Source organism: Microtus pennsylvanicus, chromosome 3, assembly GCF_037038515.1.
Source record: "Microtus pennsylvanicus isolate mMicPen1 chromosome 3, mMicPen1.hap1, whole genome shotgun sequence".
NCBI classification, from domain to species: domain Eukaryota; kingdom Metazoa; phylum Chordata; class Mammalia; order Rodentia; family Cricetidae; genus Microtus; species Microtus pennsylvanicus.
Genome location: NC_134581.1, coordinates 75,672,902 through 75,700,760, shown reverse-complemented (window position 1 = coordinate 75,700,760; position 27,859 = coordinate 75,672,902). Strand labels below are relative to the sequence as shown.

The window sequence follows — 27,859 nt, the reverse complement described above, 5'->3', positions numbered from 1 at the left end:
ATGGACAGAGGCAGCCACCGGGTGAGTACGCCAACATCTCCCAGGCTCTTCCAGACTTGAACAGGGACAGGCTGGAGACAGGCGGGGCACTGCCAAGGCCTGCCCTGGGTTTAGGGACAATAGAATGCCTCTTCTAACTGGACGCTGCCTGGGACCCGGAGATCTCAACCTCCTTTTATCTTCATCCCTAGAAGGAGCCCTAGGAGGAGAAAACCATAAAAAAGGGGGTCTGGTCACTAGGCACCCCAGGACTGTGTGGCTGAGGCCTGGACAGGACTTGGTCTGTGCCTGGCAAGGACATCGCTGCTGTTACATGGTCAACTTGGCTGGTTGAGAATCTGATTTAATCTAAGTTATTTTTTTGCTAGTTTGAGAACCAAGAACCTCCTAAACCTTCCCAGAAAAAAATATGACTTTTCTATCTACATTTAAGATTTTCAAGGAGGTTTTTATCTACTCTTGGTCACTTACTAGGGGACTTAATGCACATGGAAAGTTCTTACTTATGTCTCACCATAGTATCCTCTGCTACAACTCATGCTTCTTTCTTCTGCTGCTTTTTAGGGGTGATAGAGAGCAGTGGGGGTGTCCTGTGTGAAAAGCAAGTCATGTGTGTACATCAGGTATCCCTGAAGCTTTGTTCGATGTGCCACTTTCTCCTTAACTTTCCCTTGGCTCCTGTTTTCTGTTCCTGTCCACCCTTTTGCACTTCATTGATATTGTGAGATCTGAGACTCTGGGAAGGATTAACAAGCCCTGGGTTTGAGGACGTTCAACCCATCCTCTGTTCCAGGCTGCGGTCAGCTTGTGGTCCATTCTGATCCTGGGTATGTGTCTGCTGAGGGTTCTGTCTTTTTCTCCTCCTTTCCCAGACCCCTCTAGATTCTTCCTTTCCTCGGCTGCCTCCCTTGGTCTTTCTCCCCTCTGGTCCTTTTGGCTCATGTCTTTAAGCTCAGCAGAAAGGGGCCATACAGGGAAGAATGATGTATTGTAGGAGGCATGGGACCCCTCGGCCACAGTCATAGATTGCCCTCCTTGGAAATTTACTAGTCCCCAGATTCAAAGAAGGGGCCTGAGTTGTCTAAAAGGTGGTGAGTTTGAGCTGGGCACAAGCAGAGAGCTTACCCCTCCTCCTGAGCTGGGTTTCAGAGGTGATGTCCAGCTGAGGAACTTACCTCAGGAGCAAGGAGCAAGGAGCCTATAGTTGTCCCCTATCTTGTTTCATAGGATTTTTTAAGTTAAATAAGAGCAGATGGAGCAGCTAGGTGTGGTGGTGCATGTCTTTAATCCCAGCAATAGGGAGGCAGAAACAGGTGGGTCTTTGTGAGTTCAGGCCAGTCTGGTCTACATACTGAGTTCCAGTGGTGGTCAGTGGGCTTCAGTTGCTGGTGCTCCTGCAGCATGTGCTGACCTTCAGGAGGCTCATAGGAAGGGGTGGAGAAGGCAATGCTGCTGCTCCGTATTCTAATGGAAAGCAGAGCTGGATGAATTGGGTGGTACCCGTCTGCTATCCCCACTATGCTGGAGGTTGAGGCAGAAGGATAAAGAATTAGTCCCAGGCCTTCCTGGGCTACATAGCAAGACTGAGGTTGCAAAATAACCCAAGAAAGAACCACTCATTATGGTGGGCAGAAGTGACAGAACACATTCACTTCAGCTTCCTGTCCCTTGGTGTCTTCACCTGTAAAATGGAGCACCTGTCTCAAGGACTCCCAGAAGTCTTCTGTATAGTCAGGCTCCTTTTGAATGACATCTGGTCTACCACAGCTGCAGACACAGTCATGACATGTAGCTTTTTCATCTCCATCTCCATCTGGAGTCTAGTGTTGGCCCCTCTAAACTGGGACAGACTCTTCTCTCCATACCCCAGTCTCCTCTCCTGATGAAGAGAAAGGCTGAACTAATGGTCCCGAAGATCTCTTTCTGCTTCCACTGGAAGTTGCTGGAATGATGCAGTGGGATTGCAAGCATGTCCTACTGGGTGTACGTGCTATTCTTGTGCGTTTGCCAAGTGGGTCATGTTTTTCAATGCTTGGAGGAGCTGAGTGCCTTCTAAGGAAGACTTCCTGCAGTGCTGCTGGCTATATATGAGGCCCAGATTGAGCCAAGACATATACCCTTCCCAGGAGGCTGGCCATGTTCCCAAGATGGAGGACCAGTACTCTCAGGACCCCTTGACATCCCACTGCTGCAACCTGGAGGCACTGCCAACAGCTTGCCTTTGTCCTGTAGGGCCACATCCCTCTCTGGAACACCTGTTTTGTGCTGTCACTGGTGCTGATCAGCATGCACCTGGCACACCCCACCGAGTCTCATTCTGTCTTGTCCCCTGTGACTTGGTGTGACTATGTGGGAGTGAACACTGGGCTCCAGGTTCAGCATTGGGCGGGAAGGCTGGCTGATGTAACAGTGGCCACTTAGCTTAAGTGTCTTGTTTTGGCAACACAGCTTCCTCCTGTCTAGCAACAATGGGGGTGGACCGTACCCTGGCAGGTGGACAGGTGGGAAAACACAACAGGACATCAGCTTGTCCTCCAAGCGAAGGTCTTGGCACTCATGGGTGGAGGCTTCTCTGCTGGAGACAGACCAAAGTACCCACTAGGCCCTAGTTCCGTACATCACTACCTTTGTGTGTAGACAGGAGAGGCTTAGCAAGGAAACAGAGGCAGACAATACCATTTGCTTGGCAACATTTTGAGCACTCAGTGTTTTGTTTTTATTTTTAATCTTTATGTATTTATATGATGTATGGGTGTCATATACATTCTTTCTCTCTGTGTGTCTCTATCTCTCTGTACCTCTTTCTCTCCAGGGCTTGTGTGGCAGTCAGAGGACATCCTTGAGAGTTGGCCCTTTCTTGAGATGGACTCTCTGGTTTTCACTGTTGCATACATACTTCAGGCTAGCTGGCCCATTGCCTTAGAGGAATCCTGTCTCTGCCTTCCATCTCACCACAGGAGCACTGGGATTGCAGATGTGCACTGCCATGTTCGACTTTACATGGGTTCTGGGGATTTGAACTCAGATCTTCACACCTTCATGACAAGTACTGTACCCCTGAGCCATCTCCCTGGGTTCACACACCATGTTCTTTAAAGTCATTGGTAAATGAACAGATGGATGAATGAATGAAATGAATGAATGAATGCACGGATGAATGAGTGAATGAATGAATGAATGAATGAACGAATGAATGATCCATCAAGTGAAGAGTGAGGTATGATCTCATGGTTCCTCCTTTCGGTCTCTTTCATGTGCCAAGAGGCATTCTAATCTGAAAGACCGGGGTGCTCGCCCAAGGCAGTCATTTTCACGTTCTTGCAGCAGTTGCCCCTTCTATTCAAATGAAATACTGGGTAGAGGTCACTGCAGGAAAAAATGTGAATTTCTGTCTGGCTTGGGGAAGGGCTCAAGCCCTACCATGAGGGCCCATGACCGAGCTCCATGGTAACTCTATGAGACCTTAATGTTATGGAAGTCTCTGGGAAACAGCTGCCAATCCCTTCATTTTAGGCATTAAGGAGCCAAGAGCCTGCAGGGACGCGCTGCCTAGGCTTGAAGCAAGCTCTTGTACTTCACACAGGGTTTGCTGGTCAGGCTGACGGGGTCCCTGAGCTCATATTGCATGCATATGCCTGGGAAAGCTGGTCCTGTGTTTGGGAAGAGGCAATGGAGGACATCCTGCCTTCTGAGGGGGCTTGTGTCTGTGGGGTTCTCTAGAGGAGGAGTGTGGGGGAGAGCCATGCCCCAAGGGGCACCGTGAAGCCTGACTTTGCGCTGGACCAGTCTGGTCTACGGTCCTCACTCCAGTAGTCAGGACCTTCTAGGCCTTATCAAAGGCAGTTCCTGGACTAGACAGGGGAAGCGTACCTATCATTCCCGCTCTTGAAAGGCAGAGGATTGGGAGTTCCAGGCCATCCTGGGCTATATTGAAAACACAACAACAGAAAAAAAAAATAAGTTTCCAGTAAGGACTAGGACTCCAGAGTGCTGGGCTCTGACCATGGTCTAGCTCATGCGCCTCTTCCTTTGACAGCCCCTAAAACTCAGGGTCACTGGTAAAGAGGGGTGCCCCAGAGCCCAAGTCTGGGCCTGCTCACTGGAGGTGCAGGAAGAAGGCAATGGCGCGTACAGCATTAGATAGCAGCAACCCAAGGAAGGGACCAGATGACCTGTGGCCCTACCAGTGCCTTCACATGGCCTCTTGGGGTCGTCAGAGCCTCTCTGGACCTTGGCCACCATCTTAGAAAGAGAGCTGCAATTAGTGGGGTTTCAGGGTCCTTCCATCCCTTGACGGCTCTATGAGGGAGTGGCCCTGGAAGGGAGCCCCCACAGGCCTGTCTGAGGCGAGGCTGATGGTCTGTCTCTGCTGAGGCCACTGCACATTTTCTGGGTCCAGCAGAAAAGCCTGTGTGGGGCTCTTCTCATGGGGCGAGTGGGGCTGAGGAGCCAGGGAGCTCAGCCTGCAGCAATCGCTAGCTATCTGATTAACCTACAGGAAACTCAGGGGAGGTCAATCAAGACACACTCAGCTGTTAACTAGCCCCACCACCTAAGAGAACAAAAGAATGCCCCATTCACCTGGGGGTGAGGAATCCATCCTGGGAGCTGAGGTAGAAGGGAGACAGGACTAGAAATGGGGGCTTGGAGGGGGTGCTTTAGCTCCTGTTCTGCTATATGGGACTTGGGAAAAAATATACATATGTGAGTGCATGTGTGTGTGTATGCGTGTGTGTGTATGCATGTGTGTGTATGCGTGAGCGTACACACATGCATGCTCACCTACATGCATGCGCTCATGTGTGTGGTGCGTGCATGTGAGTGCACAGGTGTATGAGCGTGTGGCAGTCAGAGCAGGGTGACTACTGGCTTCCTTTACTGACATCCTCCTTATTGCCTTGAGACAAGGTCTCTCCTTCAACTGGAAGTGTACTGACTCTGTTAGTCTGTGGCTGGTGAGCTCCAAAGGTCGGAGTCTCCGTGTCCCCACAGCCACACACAGCCATGTCCAGCTTTCTGCCTTCCTTCATGGTATATGTCCTTCCTGCCCTCTTGGTCTCCAGTGACGCACCAGGACCTCTAGACAGCCCAACAAACTGTGAACAGGTTCCCCGAAGCTCCTCAGGCAAAGCCAGGAGCATCAGAGGTGACAGCGTGCAGCATGTTTGACGCCTGATTGTTATGAAAAAGGATGACCTTTGAGACCGTGGGGTGGGGTCAGAAGGAATTAATGGTAGTGGTAGGAAATGTCCCGAGTTACCCAGGTGCTAACTCGGTCATCAACACCTGTCCATGCAGCTTGAACGGCCTCTGGTCTGTAGGAGGCTGTGCACAGGGCAGGGCCCTGCAAGGACTCCATCACAAGTTCTTTTCCGGGAAGCTGTGCTCACTGGCAAAGGCTGGGATTGGGAGGCCTGAGTTCTGGTCCCCTGGTTCTACCTTAGTACCTAAGGACCTTGGGCAAGAAGCAGCCTCCCTTTCTGGGGCCCCATCTGTTGTCAGGGCGAAGTCAAGCCTCCATAGGGGAGGGTGACATCTCTGCCATTGCTTTCCGAGGATGGAGGGGGAGGAAATGAGTTAATGCTGTAGTAGGTTAGACATCAGGAAGCACTTCCAGAAGGGTGGAGTGGCAGGACAAGAAATGGGTACAGAGGGAGGCTGTGGGCTCTGGAATTCTTCTCATGGCTCTGAGGATGAGGGTGCTTCCTAATGACCTGTGAAGTCTGGGTCAAAGTTCAGCGACTCCCGTCTTCTTGTCTTAGGGCTGTCCTTCCATTTTGACACCCTCCTGGGACTCACAGTCCTCCAAGTGTCATTCTCATCCAGATTTTGGGGTTCTAAGTCTGTGCTCCTGCATAGGTCTGAGAGGCCCTACACTACCCAGTCCCCCCACCCCAGCCCTGATAACACAGGGCTGAGTCTGTCAAGGCTGGAGCTGAGTGCCCTCTGACCCAGGGCTCCCTACCCGCTTTCCAGCAGTACCTCCTCTAGCTTCTATCAAAGTCTCACCTTCCTGTTCCATCACCAGTTTCTTCTCCGTTCTCACTCTCGCTTACTCCAACTTCACAAATCTCCCCTCCCCTAATTTCCCTGTATTCCTTGCCCCGGACCTTCTTAACCCCCTCCCCTCAAGCCCTTTGTGGTGAGGTGCCAAGATCACAGGGTCAAGCTCAGTTGGAGACAGCTAGGGTCCTTGTCTGGGGACTCAGAATAATGGGCGTTCCTTTAACTGGGAAGCTGGGGCTATTTCCCGAGTCCCAGCTCCCCTGGATAGAGTGTGGATGACTGATCCGTAGCTGTGGCTAGGCAGGCAGAGTGCAAACCTAGGATGTGCAAAGCCCTGGATTTGATCTTCACCTTTGCCCAAACTGGGTGTGATGGCACATACCTGTAGGTAGATCAGAAGTTCAAGATCATCTCTGGCTACACCAGGAATTCAAGACTAGCCTGAGCTACATGAGACCCCCCCCCCATCTCAACAAACAGACAAGCAACTGGGTAAACAAACAAAACCAGAGAAGGAGAGCAGAGATGGCCATTCTGACCAGTTTGCTTACCAGCCCCTTGGGAGAAGCAGACTGGACAGTATGCGTGAAACTCTACAGATGGTGAGCCCAGGAGACACGAGGGAGACTGCTCTGATCATCTGTGACATCGTTGGTTACAAGTTGGTCTGTTGAGAACACAAGCCCTCTTCCTTACTCGACCTAGAAATTTGAAAATTGATCACCTTTTCATTATTAATTTTTTACATGTGTGTTGTGTGTGGTACACTCACAAGAAGGCCAGAAGATAACTTGCAACAGTCATTTCTCTCCTGCCATGCGAGTGACAGGAATCGAACTCTGGTTTCAGGACTGGCAGCAAGCGCTATTACCAGCCCTCAGTTCCAATATCTGTAAAGTGGAGCCAACACTGCCAACTACAAAAAGCGAGTAGGAGCTTGACATGGGACCAAGTAAGGTACTCATGGGCTGTTACCTTCATTATAGCTTGACCCTCGTGTATAGCCCAGGCTTGTTCACATAGATTCCCGGTTGTATGGGGAAGGAGATGAGATTAACCCTGTTTATGCAAGTCAAACAAGCTCTGGCTGGCTCTTGTCCTAGCAGGGAATGGGTGCAGCCCTGCTCAAGCAGATGAATCTCGAGCCAAGCATTCTCAAACATTAGGCAGACCCAACTGTCAACAGCCAGAGTCATCCCAGCCCTTACTATGGACAAGTGCTTTGCATGTCACATCTATGACTATTGGGATACGAAGCCAGGTGATTACCCCCACCTTGTAGATAAGGAAGCTGGCGTGGAAAGGCGTGAAGTCGCTTGCTCATATCACGAGGCTGAATTCGGGCATAGTCATGTAACCCTAGTGGCTGCAGTCCTGGGTCACAAGACTCCAATCAGGCCTGGAGGGCAGGGGGAATGGGGACAGGGAGGCAACCATAGTTCACAACAAAAAGTACCACAAGGTCAAGATCCTACCAAGAAATCCCTGGGCTCCGCCTCAGCCCCCAGTGGAACTCCTGCCTTATAAGGCCCCAGACACCAATTCTTTGGTCAGGCTTCAAATGCTCAGAGGGCCCGGTGTCAGTGTTCAGAAAATGGCACCAACAGTTTTTCATGCATGAAGACGGAAGTAAGGAGCCCCCGGTGGGATCCTGACTCTGTGGTTTTGGTAATCCAACTTTAGAAAATTATCTTCTAGATGAAGCCACTCTCAGGATGAGTTGAGAACCCCACAAGGATACAGACGTGAAAGTTCATTGTAGATTCTAAAGTGTGCTTTGTTATATCTAACCATAGGAAGTTCCCCAGTGGTGGGTGGGGAAGAGTGGAGCGGGTTTGCAAGGACGGGCACCAGTGGAGGTGCTGTCACACAGGCCCCTGCCAGGAGCCAAGGTTCAGGCCACCACTGCTGGGAAGTTGGCTCAGGACATCACATCACTGAGGCCTGTCCCTCTAAATAAAGGACCACAGTCTGGCTTTTTCCCAACACTCTTTTCTCCCCTCACTCACCTGATCTCCATGGCCACTGAATCTCGGTTCTCTTGACCCTCTGCATGGAGAGACAAGGGGGAGAAGAAACCGTTATTTACCAGGTGACTTCTGCATCCTGGACCCCGGCGAGGACTCCCCCGATTAGTGCCAGACTATTTCCCAGATGAACAGAAAGCTTTAAGTGACTCGGGCTCGTTCCAGTCCTTCTGCTTTGCAAGGACGGGCCCAGGATTGGGCCCCAGGGCTGCCTGACTCTGTCGTCAAGTGCATTCTCAGCCGAGGGCGTTTCTCAGGGGCAGAGTAGTTGCCTAGTATACCCAAAGCCGAGTTTGGGCAAGGAGTGTAGCTCAGCAATGGAGCATTTGTCTGCCATACACAGTGTCCTGGGTTCACCTCTCGGCACCCGTAGAAACAAGTATGTCTTCTCTAGTTCTGCCTTTTTTGTTCCCATCCTCCTTGTAGGGGCCAAAAAAGTCAGCTTATTTTGGAAATCTATTATCTAGACAGCAACGGTAAGAGGGTGACCTTGGTGTTGGAACAGCTGGGGCAGCAGAAGCAGGAGCCTGAATGTCCCTAAACACAGTCAGATACATCCCGTGCTGCCAGCTGGGATAAGGGCACTCAGCACTCATGTGTAACTACCCCTGTCCATGGATGGACCCCAGCAGCTCTCTACGGGAGACTCTCTGGGTCCTGCCTTGAGTGTGGTCAAAATCTTCCTTGAACACAGCACACGGGCCCCAGTAAAGTGAAGATGTGGCCAATCCAATCACCTCTGAATCCTGGAGGAGAGGACTTGAAAATTATATTTGCGGTGTCTACTCAGTAGTGACAATGATCCCAGCTTGTGTCAGATGTTCTCAAGAGGAGAACTCTGGACTGCTCTGCTCAGGACTTGTGTTGAGTATGTTCAAGCACAGGCCTTTCTCTGACCCCTGCCACTTGCCCCAGAGTGTTCACCTCCCATTCAGTAGGGCCCATATCTGGAATGGACTGGCTGGGAGCAGACACAGGGATGTCCTTCATTCTATTTGCAGGATGTTTCTCCAGCAAGGACACCTCCTCAGGCTTCTCCAGCAAGGACACCTCCTCAGGCTTCTCCAGCAAGGACACCTCCTCAGGCTTCTCCAGCAAGGACACCACCTCAGGCTTCTCCAGCAAGGACACCTCCTCAGGCTTCTCCAGCAAGGACACCTCCTCAGGCTTCTCCAGCAAGGACACCTCCTCAGGCTTCTCCAGCAAGGACACCACCTCAGGCTTCTCCAGCAAGGACATCTCCAGTCTGGGCATCTCCATCCCGGGCTTCTCCTCCTCAGGCTTCTCCAGCAAGGTCGTCTCCAGTTGGGGTATCACCTACCAGGTCATCGTCGGCCAGGTCAGCCTCCACGACATCCTCCCCAACGAGAGTGTACCTTGTTAGAGCAACACCATTGGGGGCTGTCCCCATCCGGGCATCTCCTGCCAGGTCAGCAGCAGCCACCAGGGCCACCGGGGAGAGCCCAGGTAAGGGGGACATCGCAGGGAGGGCAGAGAACCAGGGCAGTGTCTTTGGGCAGAGGGATGCTCTCAGAAATCACTCTGCTCCTCATGACCCTGGGATAATGACACGGGAGGCAGCCAGAGTGGGACATGGGGTAGACAGGGACCATAACATGAGAGCCTTAGACAGTGGAAAATTAGACAAAAGGAGGGGGATCCCAAAGCCAGGAGCTAGGAAGCTGTAACATTGAAGACTGCTCTGCCTATCGGAGAGCTCTGATCCCAAGAGCAAGGTCTCCTGGCTCGAGGAGGGGCTGATCTGCGTGTGTGCCGGGGAAGCTAGGGTCTGCAGTAGTGTAAGGTCATGATCAGTGTCTGTTTCTATGTGGAAGAAGAATGAGAGGAACTCTGACACTCTCCAAGCTTCTAAACTTGTGTGGTGCGTGTATGTTTGTGTGTATGTTTGTGTATGGCAGGGAGGCGGTGAGGGGGGATGGAGGTTCAGCAGTTCAGTTGCTGGAAGGTCAAAGAGCCCGGTGGGCCTCCAGCCTTGGCTCTTCCCCTCAGGAGACTGCTCTCTGCCTGACCTCCTTGCCTTACACCCATTTACGCAAGCCTGGCTGCTATTTGACTGTGAAGAAACACTCAAGGTTTAGGGCCCATCCTCGCTTGTCCCTGTCCAGGGTAGGAGAGGCACTTTGGTGGGATGGATTCTGAAAAGAGACACTGCATTGGAACCTCTGACCAAATCGTCACTAGCTTAGCGACTTTGGGTAACTAATTGCATTTCAATGAGCGCCAGTTTCCCCATCTAAAGAAATGGACCTAATAAGACTCAGCTTATGGGATGCCGTGAAGATCAAATAGCAGGACACACGCACAGTGCCTCGCCAAGGGGAGGGGCTGCATAAGAGAGATGGAGATGGGTAGGTAGGGGTGAAGATACTTTGCAAGGCGCAAGGGTCCTAGCAAGATCCACAGGGGCCAATTTTGCTTCCTTCTCTGTCTTCCACCATGCTGGACTCCTCCCCAGCAGTTTTCCTTTCCTGCCACCCTGTTCTTAGGTCCCAGCTCGTCCAAGTTCTCCTGGCAGGAGACCCAGAGACAGCTGCCGCTCATCGGGTGTATCATCCTTCTCATCAGCCTGGTGATCTCACTCATTCTTCTCTGTGAGTTGAACAGAGGGGGCAGGGTGGGTTTGGGTCATCTCAGAATGAAATGGGCTCATGGAGCCATTCCGCAGGGACTAACTGAGGGACTCATATCTGCATAAGGACCTTGGATTATGGGTTCTTTGAGACGACTGGGCTAAGAGTGTGGAGTACCATGGGATTCTGGGTTAGGGCCCATCATTGCAGCTGAATTCTGAGGATTCACCGGAACAATTGCACGAACTCTATTGGGCTGCGTTTCAGTAACATTAAATGGGATCCAGTTCATCATTAATCATTCAATTCAGCCCATACTTCATAAGATTCCACTTTACCTGGACCAGGAGAACTATATAAGGGAAGTGTACAACTTTTGGCGTAAAATCTCACTATGAAAACATATAGCTGTCTATGAAAACCAACATGCCATTAAAATAACGGAAAAGCCTCCGAAGGTCAAGGGGTCAAGGTGTGCTGTCTGGGATCCAGGCACTTCATGTTGTCCTTTGGAAAAAGGTACTCAGAACATGCCCTAAGCTCCTTGATCAGCAATCAATTAGAAGCCAGCCCAAAAGGGGGAGCCTAGGAGGGAGCAAGGATGAGCGCATCTCATGCTATTCTGTCCCAGGAAGGGTCATCCACTCCTGAGGAACAGAGCTAAAAGTAAATCAGGCTAAGTGACCTCAGTGTGACTGTCAGGAACAAGAGAGAGTGGCGCCGGGTAGGGTGCATGCAATTCCTAGTGAGGACCTAGAAAGTGTGAGAGCAGAGGTGCCTCTCTTGAAGGTCAGAGGTGTGTGTGCGTATGGGGGCAAGTGGTCGAGGTCTGCATTGGGTGGAGGGGAGGAATGCATCCACCCAACGAGGAGATGCATATCGGGAGCCTGGAGCCCATCTGTTTAGTTACACGAGGCAGGAAAGCTTTAACCATAGACTGAGGATTCTGTGGAAGAGGCAGCATGAGATGGTACACAGAGAGACGGATGGGTGCATGGATACTTCCAGTGGCGCGGCTGTTAGGGGAAGAGGGTAGCATGCTGTTAGAGCATAGCTTTGCAACCACACATTCCTGCTCCAGTATCCCGCCTGTGTTCCTCATGAGCCGTATGATGTCAGCAAGTTAGTTGCCATTTCGAGTCTGTTTCCCACCTGCTGACCCTGTGGTGTGGTCATATAATGGCTTCCAGGTCGCCTTGAGCTGGTACCTTGTATCTGCTCCTCTCGCTTTGCCAGTAGAGTGCATTGCTTCTGAGAACAATGGGAATGACCCATGGAGGGACATGAGGCACTCAAGGGCAAGCTCACCGAGTAGCCTTAACACTCTAATCTGGTTCTACAGCATTTCCCCAAGTCCCCACCGCTCCTTCATGGAGCCAGAGAGGTAGTATGATCTATAGTCAAGCCCGGCCTCCTGGTTCTTCTCCCATCATCACTCCTTTCAAAACACTTCCCAGGGGTCCTAGGCTGTGCAATTTCCCAAGCCCTGAGAGGGACGCCCAAGACTCCTTAGAGCTTCAGCATCTGGGGTGTGGGAGGAGGAGAGAAAGCCGCTGAGAGGAGAGCATACAGCCCTGAGGGAATAGGACGCTGTGGGTCTGCACTGGGAAGAGACTGCCTCAGCAGGGGGCCTTCTCCTGAGTGACCACAACCATGGTGGAGCTGGGGGGACAACATGGGGTCAGAGCTGAGGAGATGCAGAGACTGGGATTTGACATTAGATGACAGGCCTGGGGGGTGGGGAGCTGCATAGAGAGCTCTCTTGGGCAGTAGAGTGATAAATCAGGCTTAGAGGCAGAGGAATACTTGGAACTGGTTCCCAAGAAGTTGTGAGAAGCTTCCTTGCACATTTGGAAAGGAACCAAATGTTGCTTGTGGAATAAGAAAACACAGAAAGGCATAAAGAGAGGCAGGGAAGCAAGGGCCAAATACAAGAGACACACACGTTTAGGGGTGAGGGAGGAGGATGCAAACTTAGAAACTGCCGTCTGGTAAGAAGACAGGCCAGGTAGCGGTGTGCTCTCTCTCTCTCTCTTCCTTCCTCCCCCTTCTCTCTGTATGTTTGTGTGTATGTAGCACAGAGAAGAGGAGTTGCCAGAGGGGTTCCAGTAGGGAACTCTGGGATACTGAAGGAGAAAGTTCCTCTGACTACTGTCCTTTCTAACACATAGGGCAAGGAAGCTTCCAAAGTACGATTCATGGCCATCTCTGGTTATTTCTCTTGGTCTCTTCCTTTCCTTCTCTGGGTAGCTGGCTGTTCAAGTCTGTCTGGGGCTGCTCTGATTGTGGGAGCTTTCTAGAACACTCCTGAGCAGCCTTTCTCTCCATACAGATGGGGGACGAGAGCCCCAGAGTCCAAGAGGGATTGCAGGTCGGTGTCTGAGAATCCCCAGGGCCTTGGGCTGCTGAGCGTGCTGCCCCTCAGTTGCTGGTAATGACCAGCTGTCTGCTTTGTCGATTGTTCTGTTTTTTCAGTCTACTTCTGGCGAGGCCACACAGGGATCAAACACAAAGAACCGGTAGAGAGCTGTTCCAACCACGCTGTTCGCTGTGATGGAGTAGCAGACTGCAAAATGAAAACTGACGAGCTGGGCTGTGGTAAGAAGGCTGAGCAGGGGGAAGCATGCATGTGCATGCATGCGTGTGTGCGTGCATGTGTGTGTGTGTGCATGTGTAGGCACCTGTTTGTACACTCTGGGGACTGCACACAATATAAAATGTAGTAGCTCGGGCAAAGGCAATGGACAGAGAATTAGAAGATCTTGGTTTGAGTCACAGCAGACAAAGATTTGAACTTGATTTTGAACATTATATGACATGGATGTATTACCTGCATCTTAAAGCTTCTGATGCTAACTTTTAAAATGAACGGGCTGAATGAGATTGGTGACAGTGACGTAAACTCTGTCAGACAGAGAAAAACAGGAAATCTGACTAGAGAACAGGCTGAAGGTGCTTTGAGCCCAATTTCTATGTTCAGACTTGCGACCCCTTTGGTTTCTTCAAGTCCTAGCCAAGCACAAAGACCTGTTGGGCTCTAGCCCTCTGTGGTTGTGCTTGCGTGGTCTCACACACCCTTGCTGAGGGTTTGGCTGTCCTATCCTTTCTCTTCTCCATTTATTGATGCACACACCTTTGCCCATAACTGCACCTATCCATGAGCAAGGCTGTCCCACGAGCACACACTCGGGTCATCAATGCCGTGCTCCTTGTCATATTCTCTTTTGAGCATGTCATTGCCTTCTAAGGGTGAGATGCTTGTCTGTCTCCCAACAACGGCCTCCTGAGTCCTGATGGATGAACCGCTGCCCAGCCACAGCCCTTGGCCTTAACTCTGTGCTTATGAAGGCCTTGGGCCTCCAGACATCACTGCTTGGCCAGCCCAGCCTTCCCACACCTCTCTCAGAGCCTCCCACAACTTGTTCCCAAGAGCCTGGTGTTTCCTGGGTGCTGAGACCCTGCTCTGCCCTTCTCTGTCCTGCAGTCAGGTTCGACTGGGACAGGTCTCTGCTGAAGGTCTACTCTGGGTCCTCTGGCGAGTGGCTCCCTGTCTGCAGCAGCAGCTGGAGTGACAGCGACTCTGACAGGACCTGCCAGCAGCTGGGTTTTAACAGGTAAGCGTGGAATTAGAGTCCGGCAAGAGCTGGACAGAGAGAACCTGCCTCAAAAACTAAAGGAAGAGGACGGAAGAGAGGAGAGGGAGGAGGAGGAAAAGAGAAAGAGTAAGGAGGGGAGGGAAGAAGGGAGAAGGAAAGAGGCTCTGAAAGACCCTTGCTGATCCCATCAAGCCAGGACACCCTAGGACACCGCCTTTTCCCCATTGTGATTTGGGGAAGCTGTGATTGCATTGTTCTCCCGAGGGCTCTTTTTGTGAAAACACCTTCTGGGCCATCACCAACTGAGTGGTTCTGGGATGGCTCTGTGAGGAGGGTGTGTTTGTACAGATCTCATTTCTTACACTGGGCACTAAGAGCTCGGACATGCAAAACTTTCAGCGCGCATTGAACCGCAGCAGTTGTGGCTTATTTATGAAGCTCACCGAATGAGAAGCAGAATAGGACAGGTGCCGTTTGGCCAGTCTGGTGAGGCTTCGGCTTTAAACGTTTACACTAAGGAACCAGTGTTGGGAGCCTTCCTACCTGAAGGCTCCTCTCACCTGAAGGCCAGATAGGCACCTCCAAGATTCACCATCGTGGTCTGACTTGTATGTGTGTGTGTGGTTGCACAAGTATGTATGTATGTATGTAGGCCAGAGGGTCAGCCTCGGGTGTTTCTCAGGAGTCAGTCACCTTATTTTTTGAGAGAGGGTCTCTTATCAGCCAGAAGCTTGTGAGGCAAGCTATTCTGGCTGGCCATCAAGCCCCGGGGATTGGCCTGTCTGTACTTCACAGTGAACTTCACAGTACCTGCCTTTACGTAGGCCTTCGCGCTTTTGTGACGAGCACTTTCCCAGCTGAGATCATCCTCAGTCCTTTCTCTGAGTTCTTCAGCTGAGTGGTTTAGGGTTGAATGGGTGAGTGCGAGATTGTGAGCTCCCCTAGAAGAAACACCTAGAAAGATACGGTTGGAGCTAGGACTCGGAGCGTGTTCTCTGCCACTACCTCAGTCTCAGAGTCCTGGTGCATAAAGGAGGGACTGACTATTCCAGGCTTAAGTCCTAGCTGTCTTTGTTCATGTGATCTCGTACAAGCGGAAAGTCCTCAGCATTCTCTTTGATTGCCATCTATGCAACTAGCATCCACAGAGCTTCTAGGAAATTATGGGACTCGTAGGCATGAAAGAACAAAATCAGACCCTCTAGTGTGATGTGTGAAAGGGTTATCCCAGCAGTCCCACACCAAGGGTATGTGGGGGGCTCTGTTGGGACACAATGGAGAAGATTCTTAACTGTGCTTGGGTAGAGGAATGGGGCATATTCTCAGGCCCAGTTCACGAAAGGATATAGAATGTTCTAGAAATGTACGTAAGTTCCAGGCAGAGTAGAACATACTGCAATCACCGGGGTGCTTGTGAAAATGGACCTCACATCTGAATCTCTAGAATAAGGACTTAGAACTTTCTTAGCAAATGCCCACAATAATTCAGCGGCAAGCTGTTCTGAGAGTCACTATCAAATATACTGATCACTCTCCGGGTGACCGTGAGTGAGCTATCGGCTTGCTCAGCTTGCTCAGCTTGACTTTTTACACAACTTAGTACACCTGCCCAGGAATGGTACCACTCTTAGTGAGCTGGGCCCTCCCAGGTCATTAAGGAAGAAAATACCCTACAGAATTGCCTACAGGCCAGTCCTATGGAGGCATTTCCTCAATTAAGATTTTTTTTTCCTTCCTAGATGACCCTAGGTTGTGTCAAGTTGATGTAAAAGCCAGCCAGTCCTGATATAAAGGGCTAGCTGGGTGTTCTCACAGTCAAGAATGCACCAGACTGCCTGGAGCTGTTAAGACATAGGTGGCTGGGTGCCCCTCAGAGTGGTTTCGGTCCGTTTGAGGTGGAGCCACGAACGTGCCTTTCTAACCAGGAGCTGGTGCTGTGGCCAGACCTACACCATACTGGAGAGCTATTGGGCTAGCTGTAGGGCTGGCGCCAGGGAGCGGCGGAGCATGTGGCAGAACCAGGCTTTGAACGTTGTGCAGGCGTGGCCACCACACGGGCCATTCTGTCCTGCCTCTGTCTGCCAGGCCTAGGGCTCTGATGCTGCTGGAGGGCTTAGGGTCAGCTGACTGCAGGTACTCATTCTCCCTCCCTCTTCTTTGCAGTGCTTACAGAACATCCGCGGTGGCCCACAGGGACGTCACCAGCAGCTTTCTCCTGTCCAAATACAACTCCACCATCCAGGAGAGCCTGTACAGGTGCAGTGTAACAACCGACCATGCAGAGGGCTGAGGTGGGGCCGTGCTTAGTGTCAGGGAGCCCCTCTCTCATGCTCTCCTGGAACCCAGACTCCCGGGCTTCATTGCAAAATGCTGTGGACACCTAGGACTTCAAAGATCTTATCTGAGATCTGGGGCTGAGATCACTCCAAGGTCAGAGGCCCCTGCCTCCTAATCTCAAACAGTTTACCGGATCTAAAAGATGACTAAGAAACCATGGGGCCACAGAGATCTAGTCCACAAGGCTCCACCTGGTGGTGTTAGAATGGAAAGATGCATCACTGGGGACAGGAGCAGGGGACTGACAGGCACAAGTGGCCTGGGCCCAGGAGGTCCATCTGCGAAGCTTCGGCCCCTCCTGTCATCTTTGTACACAGCAGTTCCTCTTCATCCCAGTCACCCCCCTTCCCCTAAAGATGGAAGTCTTCCATGGATTGCTTACCTAATGTGAGGGTGAGAGAAGAAACAAGCCTCCAGTTGAGAAATGGTCCCTCGGTGCCTGTTTTGGGCTAGGCCCCCTGCGTGCTACATTGAGGAGCAGGAAGCTATAGAAGAGGAACATTAGGGTCTGCTTAGCTGTAGAAAGAGTTTGGGACCGTGGAGGCTCTCTGGGGCTCAAAGAACATGGAACTAGACTATATGTGTGGTTCACCAAGGGAAAGCTGGGAGGGCAAGGAGATGATGATAGAGATAGCTTCCTCGCATCCATATTCCTGGAGAAAGCACTATAAGGAGAATCACTCACTGGGGGAGGGAGGGTCTGAGTCCCCACCTCCTTTGTTAAAGGTAGCTTCCTTGGAAATGGGACAGGATCTGAGCAGGCGCCAGTCTGGAAAAGGAAGCAGCTATTGATCCCTTTCTCACATTTTGTGTCCCGTGCTGCAGGTCTGAGTGTCCCTCCCAGCAGTATGTCTCCCTCCAGTGTTCCCGTAAGCTGTTTTTCTTCTTGGAGTGTGGCCTTTGAGGATGGGAGTGAGGGGGCTTTCTAGGGCAAAGGGATGGAACCTTTCTAGGGGAGATGGTTGCTCTTGGGATCCAGGCCAGTGAGTCTGCTTCAGGGCCAGAGAGTCTAAGAATTGCGGTGCCTCAGTAATATTTCCCTCCTGGTCCTTCTGACCTTGGGAAGTCCAGCCCTGACATCTCTGTCATTCCAAGGGAGTCATATGAGTCCCCTGGACTTTTGGTAAGGGCTGAGAACTGAGGGAGGACAGCGGGTGTGGGCTAGCTGGGAGCTTTGTGTCAACACTCGTGCTTGTTCATGGAGGGTACCACGCCTCTCTGTACAGATATGGCTGTAGTTACTGACATTGAGAGCCCTACAGGGCAACTGCCACTACTACCCAATGTCCCTCACCTAAGATCAGAACCCAGGCAGGTGACGAGCTCCACAAGTTCTATGTTTTTGGTGAAACCAGGGTGCAGGCTGGCCCAGTACTGTGCTCAGACAGCATGCTGCTCTCTCTCCTCTGCAAGCCCCATGTCTGAGCACACCCATCAGGCTGCCCCTCCTTGTCCTGCGCAAGTCACCCCCTTTGCAAACCCAGATATGCGTCGTAAGAAATGTATTCATTCTCCTCATCTGAAATGAGAGATTGCTCTACTAATTCTCACCGCCTCAGGGTTATAGTAGCATCTTTTGATTCTTTTTTTTAATATTTATTTATTTATTATGTATACAATATTCTGTCTGTGTGTATGTCTGCTGGCCAGAAGAGGGCACCAGATCTCACTACAGATGGTTGTGAGCCACCATGTGGTTGCTGGGAATTGAACTCAGGACCTTTGGAAGAGCAGGCAATGCTCTTAACCTCTGAGCCATCTCTCCAGCCCCCACATCTTTTGATTCTTGAGCCCTTGGTGACCCCTGGGACTCACCCTCGTAACCAAGCCAGATTCAGTGCCAAAGCATTGGGTATGAAGTAAACATTTGGCAGGTTAATGAAGGAACAAATGAATGGGAAGAAGATAGATGGTCCCAACTAGATGACCCCAGAAGGTTAAGATCACTTTGTACTTGTGCTTGGACAGGGAATAGGTGTGCCACATTAGACTGTATGACCAAAGGGTGGCCTTCAGGACAGGACTGCCCAAGCCTGCCCCTGGGCCCGAGAAGAGTAGCAGAGGTTCTAAAAGAAGCACATGTCATGTTTTGTCCTCTCCATTACCCCCAGACTGTGGTCTGCGAGCTATGACCGGGCGGATCGTGGGAGGGGCCGTGACCTCAGAGAGCAAGTGGCCTTGGCAAGTCAGCCTGCACTTTCGCACGACCCACATCTGTGGGGGCACACTCATCGATGCCCAGTGGGTGCTCACCGCTGCCCACTGCTTCTTTGCGTAAGTGCCTGGGGGTAGGGGGTTTTGATTAGATGCTCCTGGGGACTTGGAGCCGCTAGGAAGGACTTCAGTACAAGCCTAGCCCTCAGGATCAGCTACTGCCCCGAAGATCAAATGTGAGTGAAGGTTTGGCCTTGAACTTGAGCTAAGGATGAGAAATGAGGCCCCTAAGGCAGACCAGAAGAGCTTCAGACCCTTTCCCAGAGAGCAGACGAAATGAAGCCCAGGCTTGTTGTTACCACCTCCTGCAGCAACAGCTGAAGACCTAACAGCACAAGAGTGACGACTGGGAATGCTGCCTCAGGACATGAGGGGCAGGGACAGCTGGAGGGTGGCACAGCTGGCTTCTGAGGGTCCCTAGCAGCCTTTGGGGACCCATAGCACAGATCTTGTGGAAACTGGCTCCCCGCGTAAATAATCTTCATTACGTTGTCCTGTCTAAATCTCCGTGGCTGGTGACATCTGTCCCACTCCCCGGGTTCCATCCTTAGTGGCATACAGATGGGGTAGTGGGAATGCATGACACACAGAGGAGTTAGTCATTCATTCATTCATTCATTCATTCATTCATTCATTCGGTTTCCCCCACTCTAAGGCTCAGGGCAGCCAGTTCAGAACAATTTTGAGGAGAGTGAGAGGCCATTATTAGGTTTCACAAGAGAGAGGACTCCTTCAGAGGTCATTTTATCCATCCCCCTGTCTCCAGCCTAGTGCTCCTGCTTTGACTGCCCGTGTGTAGCAGGTCTTGCCAGTGAACTGTGCCAGGTGTATAACTGCAGCCCTCATACTCTGTGGCTCTTGTAGGACCCAGGAGATGGTTCTGGAGGGTTGGAAGGTGTATGCAGGCACCAGTAACCTGCACCAGCTACCTGAAGCTGCCTCTATCTCCCAGATCATCATCAATGGCAACTACACCGATAAGCAGGATGACTATGACATCGCCCTCGTGAGGCTTTCCAAGCCTCTGACCCTGTCACGTGAGTGAATGGGTCCCCAATTCCCAGCACCTGCACTTGCAGCCCCTGTTCACCCAGCTTAAGGCTCCAGGGTGTCATCGTAGCAAAAGCCAAAGAAACTTAGAGATTACATGAAGTATTGTTTTACAAGTCAGAAAACTGGGGGTTTAGAGATGAGTCAGTGCATACAGTGCTGACCACTCAAGAATGAGGACTTGAGTTCAGATCCCCAGAACTAGAGCAAAAAGCTGGGCATGGTGGCATGTGCCTGCAATGCCAGCACTGGGGAGCAGAGACAAGAGGATCCCAGGGGCTTGATGCCAGTCAAAGCTTCTAGTTCAATGAGATAACTTGTCTCAAAATACAAGGTGTGGAAATGATTGAGGAAAGACATCTTGACATTAGTCCTTGACTGCATACATTTGTATGGGCAACAGCATCTACACATGTCTGCATGTGCATGTGTGTGTGCATGCATGCACATATACATATGAATAACACATAGGGAAAGGAAGAAAGAAAATATGAATTGGGGAGACTTAGGCCCAAGATTTAGAAATGTGTGTGCCCCAAATGGCACATCTCACATTATAAATTGGCCAAAGGGATAGGGCTTGTATACTGGCCTTAATAAATGTAAATGGATTGAATTGACACACTGCTAGTAACTATGCACATAGTAGCTGCCAGACAGTATGCATCAGCTACTCATCGCATGGCTGTGACAGGACACCTAGGAGGAACATTCTAAGGTCAGAAGGATTTATTTGGTTCACAGCTGGAAGGGATGCAGTCCATGGAGGAGAGGCACAGGAGAAAGCATGTCGTTTCAAGGCAGCAGGAGTGTGTATCTGCTTGTTCCAAGTGAGATCAGGAAGTGGGGATGGGACATGAATCTTTAGGTCCATCCCTGCAATCTACTTCCTCTGGCAAAGACCACCTTCTAAAGGTTCCATGATCTCCCAAAGCAGAGCCACCAGCCAGGATCCAGTGCTCAATCATGTAGGAAGCTTGTGTAGGGGCATTTTACATCTCAGCCATAACACATTGGGAGATACTTAATATGTATGACTGTGTGAACTCTTCCCCACCAGCCCAGGAGAGCTGAGCCCCTGGGCTCCTTCTGACTTATGGGGAAGAAGAGCTTTAGAGAGAGATGTTAACCGAGGGTGTGAGTGACAGGCAGTAGTAGCTCCTGGATGCTATCCAGAAGGATCTGACTCCAAGTCAAGGTCCTCGCTACCTGACTCTGGTGGAGAACACGAGATGAGCCCAGGTTTGAGGGGCTCACTGATCCAACTTGGGAGCAAAGCTACATGACAGAAAGGCTACAGATATTCTCAGATCACTGGGGACACTGATGGTCAAAGGAGCCTTTTTTCATTCGGTCGCTCATGTGCTCACTCCTTCCTATATGTCTGCCACACCGGCAATGGCACTTAGAACAGGTGCACTGAGACCACCAGAGAGGGACCACGGTGTCACGTGAGGGAATCAGAAGGAGAGGAGAAGGCAGTCAGGCGTGGCAGGCTGGGGACAGTGCAGAGGACAGCTAAGGTGACTTCCTAACGAACTGATGGGACTGGAGGGAAGACTCGGTGGCTAAGTACAGATACTGCTTTACCGGGGGGGGGGGGGGGGGGGACCCAAGGCCCCAGCACCCTGTGTCCAGCGGCTCATAAACTCCAGCTCCAGGGGACCTGATGCTCTCTGCTGGCCTCCATAGACACCTGAACTCTTGTGTACATAGCCATACATAGACACGCATATATACGTAACTAAAAATTAAAGTCTTTAAAGAGATTGGTGAAGACAGGTTAAGGAAGCTTAGAAGAGAGTCTGAAGAATGGAGTGTAAGAAAAGCCCAAGAAAAGTCTCATGAAAGTGAAGCAGGTACTCTCCTTGGGAAGCTCTGATTAGTCCAGGCATTCTGAAGCCTTGCGTCTATGAACTGGTGTTTCCTTGCACATCCATAGGAAACAGTTTCTGCCACCCATCAGAGCAGCTAGTTCATCAGAATGGCGTGTGGAGAAAGAGCGCTAGGCAGAACTCTGATGTGCAGTCTTGTCTCTGAACTGCGCCTCTATGGCCACACCCACCCAGGCTCTCCTATGGAGCCTAGGGCTATGACCACACCCACCCAGGCTCTGCTTTGGAGCCTAGGGCTATGGATCACACCCACCCAGGCTCTGCTTTGGAGCCTAAGGCTGTGGATCACACCCACCCAGGCTCTGCTATGGAGCCTAGGGCTATGGATCACACCCACCCAGGCTCAGCTTTGGGCCCTAAGCTGGGAGCTCAAGCAGCATTTTCCCCTGCAACTCGCACAATCAAAACATGAACCTGGACAGAGATTCTCAACTTTGTACAACTCTGAAACCACCTGGCTGAAACACCTACCTGTGTTTAACCCAGTTTCCCTCCTGGTGTGGACACGTCCTAGGGCATGAAGCCGACCTGAAGTCTAAGAACCACAGTTCAGATTTATGTAACCCTATGATTAGACCATATGATTGGATTTTTGGTTTACAAATCAGGGCAGGATTTTCCTGAATTACAGTTTTTTTCTGTGAAAACTCAATAGTTTAAACTCCCCCCCAAACAAGAGCAATCTACAGCTACAGAACATTTACAACCATGTTACATGTTAAGACACATTTCAACAGTGAGCATAAAGAGGAAATCATGATTTGATTTTTTAAATTAATGGTCGATATTACCTTTTCATTTTCATTACGTGTGTGTGTGTGTGTGTGTGTGTGTGTGTGTGTGTGTGTAGATACCAATGTTTGGTGTAGTAGACAAAATGTATAGATACTAATGTTTAAGACCCAGTTCATGAAAGAATTTAGCATGTGTTCCAATCTCATTTATGTTGCTGTGATAAAGGGCCCTGACCAAAAGGTACACAGGGCGGGGTGTGTGTGTGTGTGTGTGTGTGTGTGTGTGTTAGGTTTTATTTGGCTTGCAATTCCAGGTTATGGTTCATCCTTTCAGGGAAGTCAAGGCAGGAGCTCCTGCAGCTTAGTCACATCACATCCACAGTCAAGAGCAGAGAGAGGGAACAGAGGCATCCTTGCTGCTTTCTCCTCTCTTAGACAGTCCAGGGCTCAGCCTGTGCACTGGAGCTGATCACAACGGGCTGGATCTTCTTCCATCAATTAACATCAAGATAATCCCCCACAGACATGCCCACAGGCCAACCTGATCTAGATAACTCCTCAATTGAGAGTCCCTTCCCAAGGGATGCCAGATATTGCAAGCCGGCATCTAAAACCAACAATCACAACCCAAATTCGCCTCTCCCTCCCTCCTCAAATGTTCATGGATCCCTGAGCCTGGGTCAGGCCTAGAAATGGGTGCAGAATGCAGTAGTGACCCTAACAAATGACTGAGCATACTGCAAGATTCTACCAGCGAGTATTTTCCTCCTATGCTTCGGAGCTGAGTGGTCAGTATCACAGACCACCTAAGGGGATCCCACGCTGAGGGAGCTTGCGGAGTGATGGGCGGTAACGCTTGGTAGATGGTGCCCAGCATGGGAGCTGGTTATCAGGGGTTTGTGGTCTTGGCTTTCAGGTGTGTACTCTTTCTGTGCGGAAGGTTTACTTGCCCTATGTCGGATGACTGTTCAGACAGAGAGCCCCAAGTGATAGCCAGCCAACAGGTGCCCGCCTGGGTCAGGTGGCATGCAGCATAGCCCTAACATCAGAAACGTAACTTTCATTCTCCACGCTTTAAGAGAAAGGCCTGGGAGAGCCTTAGCCAGAACTGCTGTTGCTGGGGAGAGACTTTCCTCCCCTTGCCAGCCTGGCTTCAGCAAGCCCCCAAAGCTATACACCAAAGCTGTCTGTCGAGTGTACACAATGACACTGGAGCCAGAATGGCTTCATGAATGCCGGCAGCACACTGAGGGCTGCAAGGGTCAGTTGAAATGACTTTCAGGTCTGGTCAGTCCAAAACCTTAGAGGATTCAAAGCTACGGAGAGAGCAAGGATCACACACTCCTACAAATCATTTGCTCCGCCTCACCCCGACCTCTACCCAAATCCCCAGCCTTGCTCTTTTACTGACACCTAAATGTCTTGTTACAGCTCACATCCACCCTGCCTGCCTCCCTATGCACGGACAAACCTTCGGCCTCAATGAGACCTGCTGGATCACTGGCTTCGGCAAAACCAAGGAGACAGATGGTGAGAGGAAGAGATGCAAGGCTGTGTGTGTGCACGTTTGTACATTGTGTGTATGTGTGCGCCTGTTGTAGGCCATGTGTATGCTGATGAAGGCCTATTCAGATGAGAGTTTGAATGTACAGACTCGTGGTTAATATAGAACCTAGACACCTGTGATTCTATCGGCACAGTCTGTGTGAGAACACCTTCTAGGCAAGATGGCTAGGAAGTCCCCTAGCTGAACAACGTGGGTTTACTGTTCACGACAGTAAGGGGAAACACACTTTTCAGTAAGAGGCTGTTAGAAGAACTGGAGAGATGGCTCAGTTGTTAAGAGTTCTTCCTACGCTTTCAGAGGACCTGGGCTTCATTCTCAGCACCCATATAGTGGCTCACAATAGCCTGTAACTCCAGTTCCAGGGACCCAAGGCTCTCTTCTGGCCTCCAGGGGGACCAGGTAACATAGACATATGTAGACAGAAGTTTCTGTCCCACCCAGTCCCCCGTCATTCAGTCTCAAAGAAATACACAGAGGCTTATATTCATTATAAACTGTTTAACTTACTAGTTCAGGTTTATTATTAGCTAGTTCTTACAACTTAAATTAACTCATAATTCTTGTCTATGTTTAACCACGCGGCTTGGTGACTTTTTTCAGTGCAGCATTCTTATCTTGCTTCCTCTGCACTTGGCTGGTGACTGACTCTCTGCCTTTCCTCTCCCCGGGATTCTTTTAATCTGGTTGCCCCATCTATACTTCCTAACTGGCTACTGGCCAATAAGTGTTTTATTAAGCTAATGCTAGTGATAAATTTTTATAGTGTTCAATAGCATTATCCCACAGCAGCATAGACAAGAAAATTCACACACATAAAATGAATATTTTTTTAAAAAAAACTATTAAAAGAGCTTATTGTAGGAGTGGGAAGCTGGGGAGAGTTCAAGAAAGTGGTACTTTCCTCTAGGTTGGATGCTGTTGATGAACAGTGGCTGGAAAACTTAATAATCTCATCCAGCAGGAAGGCAGAGTCTATGACTATGATGGAGGAGAAGCAACGAGCCCTGGACTGACTGGGAGAGAGGATTTCGTGTCTGTGGTTTACATAAGGACTTTTTATTTGCAGTACTGGGTCTTGAACCCAGAGCCTCTTGCTCATGTTAAAAAGAAGTGCTCTATTACTGAATGGCATGGCTAGGCCTTTGTACTCAGTAGGCTGCCCAAGCTGAGGCTGCGCTCATTTTGCAGCCTAGGCTTGCCTTCAGCTGATCCTCCTGCCTTAGCCTCCGGGTATTGAGATTACAGATCTGCACCGCTAGGCCTGGCTGGGGCAGCAAAGGGAGAACGGTGGAGTAGTTTTTCTTGGACTCATTCAGTCTGAGCACTTTGTCTGGGGTCAGCTATAGATGACTGTCCACGACACAGTGGCCTATCCAGCCTGGTCCTTACATTCAGGCCACCTTCACCAGTCAGGTCACTATTTCCTGCTCCCTGTAGCGGAAACCTCACCGACTAGCTAAAAAGAGGTGGGCAAATCATTTCTTCAGTCCTATGAGTCCAGACATATAAGTGGGAGATCAAGACCTGCCCTAAAGTCTCGAGGCTTCTGGAAACAAATGGCATATGAGGTGGTACTTTGAATTTAAACGAATGTGCCAACTCAGTGTGTTTATTACCCTGCCCATGGCTGCCACAAAACACCTGGCAGAATAGCTTAAGGAAGAAAGGGTTTATTAGCTCACAGTTCCAGGATACAATCCCTATGGCAGGGATGTCATGGCAGCTGGTCACACTGTGTCTGTAGTCAGGAAGCAGAGAGGCTACTATTAGGTAGTATTATTAGTATTACTTTTATTGGTACTGCTACTCAGTTCTCTGTCTTGTTTTTATTCAGCCCATGAAATGGTGCTGCCCAGATTTAGGGAGGGTCTCCCTGCCTCAGTTAACTAGTCAAGAAAATCCTTCCCAGACATTCCCTGAGGTTTCTTTCGTAGGTGATGAGGCCCTGTCAAGTCTGTACAAACCATTGCAGGCAGGTAGCCCACAGGCTTGTGAGTTCACATGGGAACAAGCCTCTGTTTCAGTGAGCTGTGTATGGTGTGAGAATGTGTGTTCCACCATTAATGGCCTCCTTGGGGTGGGTTTGGGCACAGACATGGTGCTCTCTACTCCCAGAAGACTCAGAGTCTGGGTCCCGAGGGAGCAACTGATGGCTGTGAAGCTTCTCACGGTCTCATTGGTTTCTTATCCTCTCTCCCCACGTTCACCTCACTGAAGAGAAGACATCTATCTATCTTCGAGAGGTTCAGGTCAACCTCATCGACTTCAAGAAGTGCAATGGCTACTCAGTCTATGACAGTTACCTTACCCCGAGGATGATGTGTGCTGGGGACCTTCGAGGAGGGAGGGACTCCTGCCAGGTGAGGTCCTTGTGGGTGGGGCTCAGGTCTCAGGACCCTGGAGATGGGAGACACAGGAGTGCTAGGATGACATGGGGATCGGAGATCCATTCTTTCCTGGTTTTGACCCCCGTTCTGCACCAGGCTGATTCACTCTCTGGCTCTTCCTCGCAGGGAGATAGCGGAGGACCTCTTGTCTGTGAACAGAACAACCGCTGGTACCTGGCAGGTGTCACCAGCTGGGGCACAGGCTGTGGCCAGAGGAACAAGCCTGGTGTGTACACCAAAGTGACAGAAGTACTCCCCTGGATTTATAGCAAGATGGAGGTGAGCTCAGCACAGGGATGAGCCTGGAGGAGGGTGGGATGTGTTTAGAGAGAGGCCACCTGAGCCCTGGACCTTTGGGAATGTCCAAGTCGGGGTTAGATGTCAGGCTTGGGACCAGACCAAGATGTCTGGGTTAGATGTCAGGCTTGGGACACGACCAGTATGTCTGTTTTCCTTCCTTCCTTTCCCTTGGAACAGTGCCCAGAAGGTTATTAAAAGGGTGAATCTAGGCTTGGCTCCAGCACCAATATTGTTCTCTTCCCCCAGCGAGAACTAAAGGTATACAAATTGGCCACTAGAGGGCGCCAGGAGGCTACCTTCCATGGCAGGAAGGTGACCATCAGGACACAAGGATCTACTGGCCCTGCCTCCTTGCCAGTCTCCTGTCTATAACCATAAAGCTGGGGCTATGGCCAACCCCCCGCCCCATTCTTTGGGCAGGGGAAGACAATGCAGAATGCAGAGGGAGACTGTACCAGAACCCCTGCCATGGGCCCCAGAGTGCAACTCCTTTTTCCCAGAGAATGTGCCTGCTGGCATGCAGTCCTAGGGAATGGTAGGCTCTGGACTTTCTAGTCTTTGGGCTTCTATGTTTCATGCCCACCCTTACTCTGATTTTCTGGTCTCTTCCTCAGAGTGAGGTACGCTTCCAGAAATCTTAACCAATTCCACGTACAACGCCGACTGCTATGAAGATCCTGGCTAAAGGGACTGGCTGTTTGCTGGACCTGGGCCAGTGGTCACCAGGCACATTTCACCTTCCACCACTGTATGCTGCCTCCGTGAGAGTTCATATGTAGTGTACGTGTGCTTGTATCATGCGTGCTTCTGTGTGTGTGTGTGTGTGTTTCAAGTTCTTCAGCAAACAGGAAAACTTGGCTCTTCCCAGAATCCCAGGCTGGAAATCTGGAGTTAAGAGTTTGGGCACCAGGTGTGTTCCTAAGAGTCTATAAGTGGAGGTGGAGCCAAAACTGAGCCCAGGAAGGGCCTGGGAGATGACAGCAGCAGATGTCACTCTTCTTACGCTGATTTGGCGGCCAGCCCAGATTGCACAGACACCCAACAGCCAGTGTCCATTGCTGCGCTTGAACAGCAGCAAGTTTTGCCAGAGTCTGCCTTCTCAGTGCCTGGACCATCTGTCCTCGGTGGAAAGCCAAACCCATTGGTGTTGCAGGC

At 50.7% G+C, this 27,859-nt stretch overlaps 1 protein-coding gene across 1 annotated transcript; it reads left to right on the top strand.

The window, feature by feature from the left end:
• Tmprss13 (transmembrane serine protease 13) lies at positions 1 to 27,345 on the top strand. Its single transcript, XM_075967806.1, has 13 exons — positions 1 to 21; positions 9,119 to 9,500; positions 10,541 to 10,645; positions 13,100 to 13,222; positions 14,109 to 14,238; positions 16,384 to 16,476; positions 17,383 to 17,426; positions 18,669 to 18,831; positions 19,636 to 19,808; positions 23,882 to 23,980; positions 26,235 to 26,377; positions 26,531 to 26,683; positions 27,319 to 27,345. The coding sequence occupies exons 1-13, from the start codon at positions 1 to 3 to the stop codon at positions 27,343 to 27,345; spliced, it is 1,656 nt and encodes a 551-aa protein (XP_075823921.1).
• Positions 27,346 to 27,859: the final 514 nt, after the last annotated feature.

Coding starts and splice junctions, on each gene's coding strand:
- Tmprss13 (XM_075967806.1), top strand. CDS start 1: ATGGACAGAGGCAGCCACCGG. Junction 18,832..19,635: donor GCTGCCCACTGCTTCTTTGC/GTAAGTGCCTGG, acceptor TGGCTCTTGTAG/GACCCAGGAGATGGTTCTGG. Junction 26,684..27,318: donor GGATTTATAGCAAGATGGAG/GTGAGCTCAGCA, acceptor TCTCTTCCTCAG/AGTGAGGTACGCTTCCAGAA.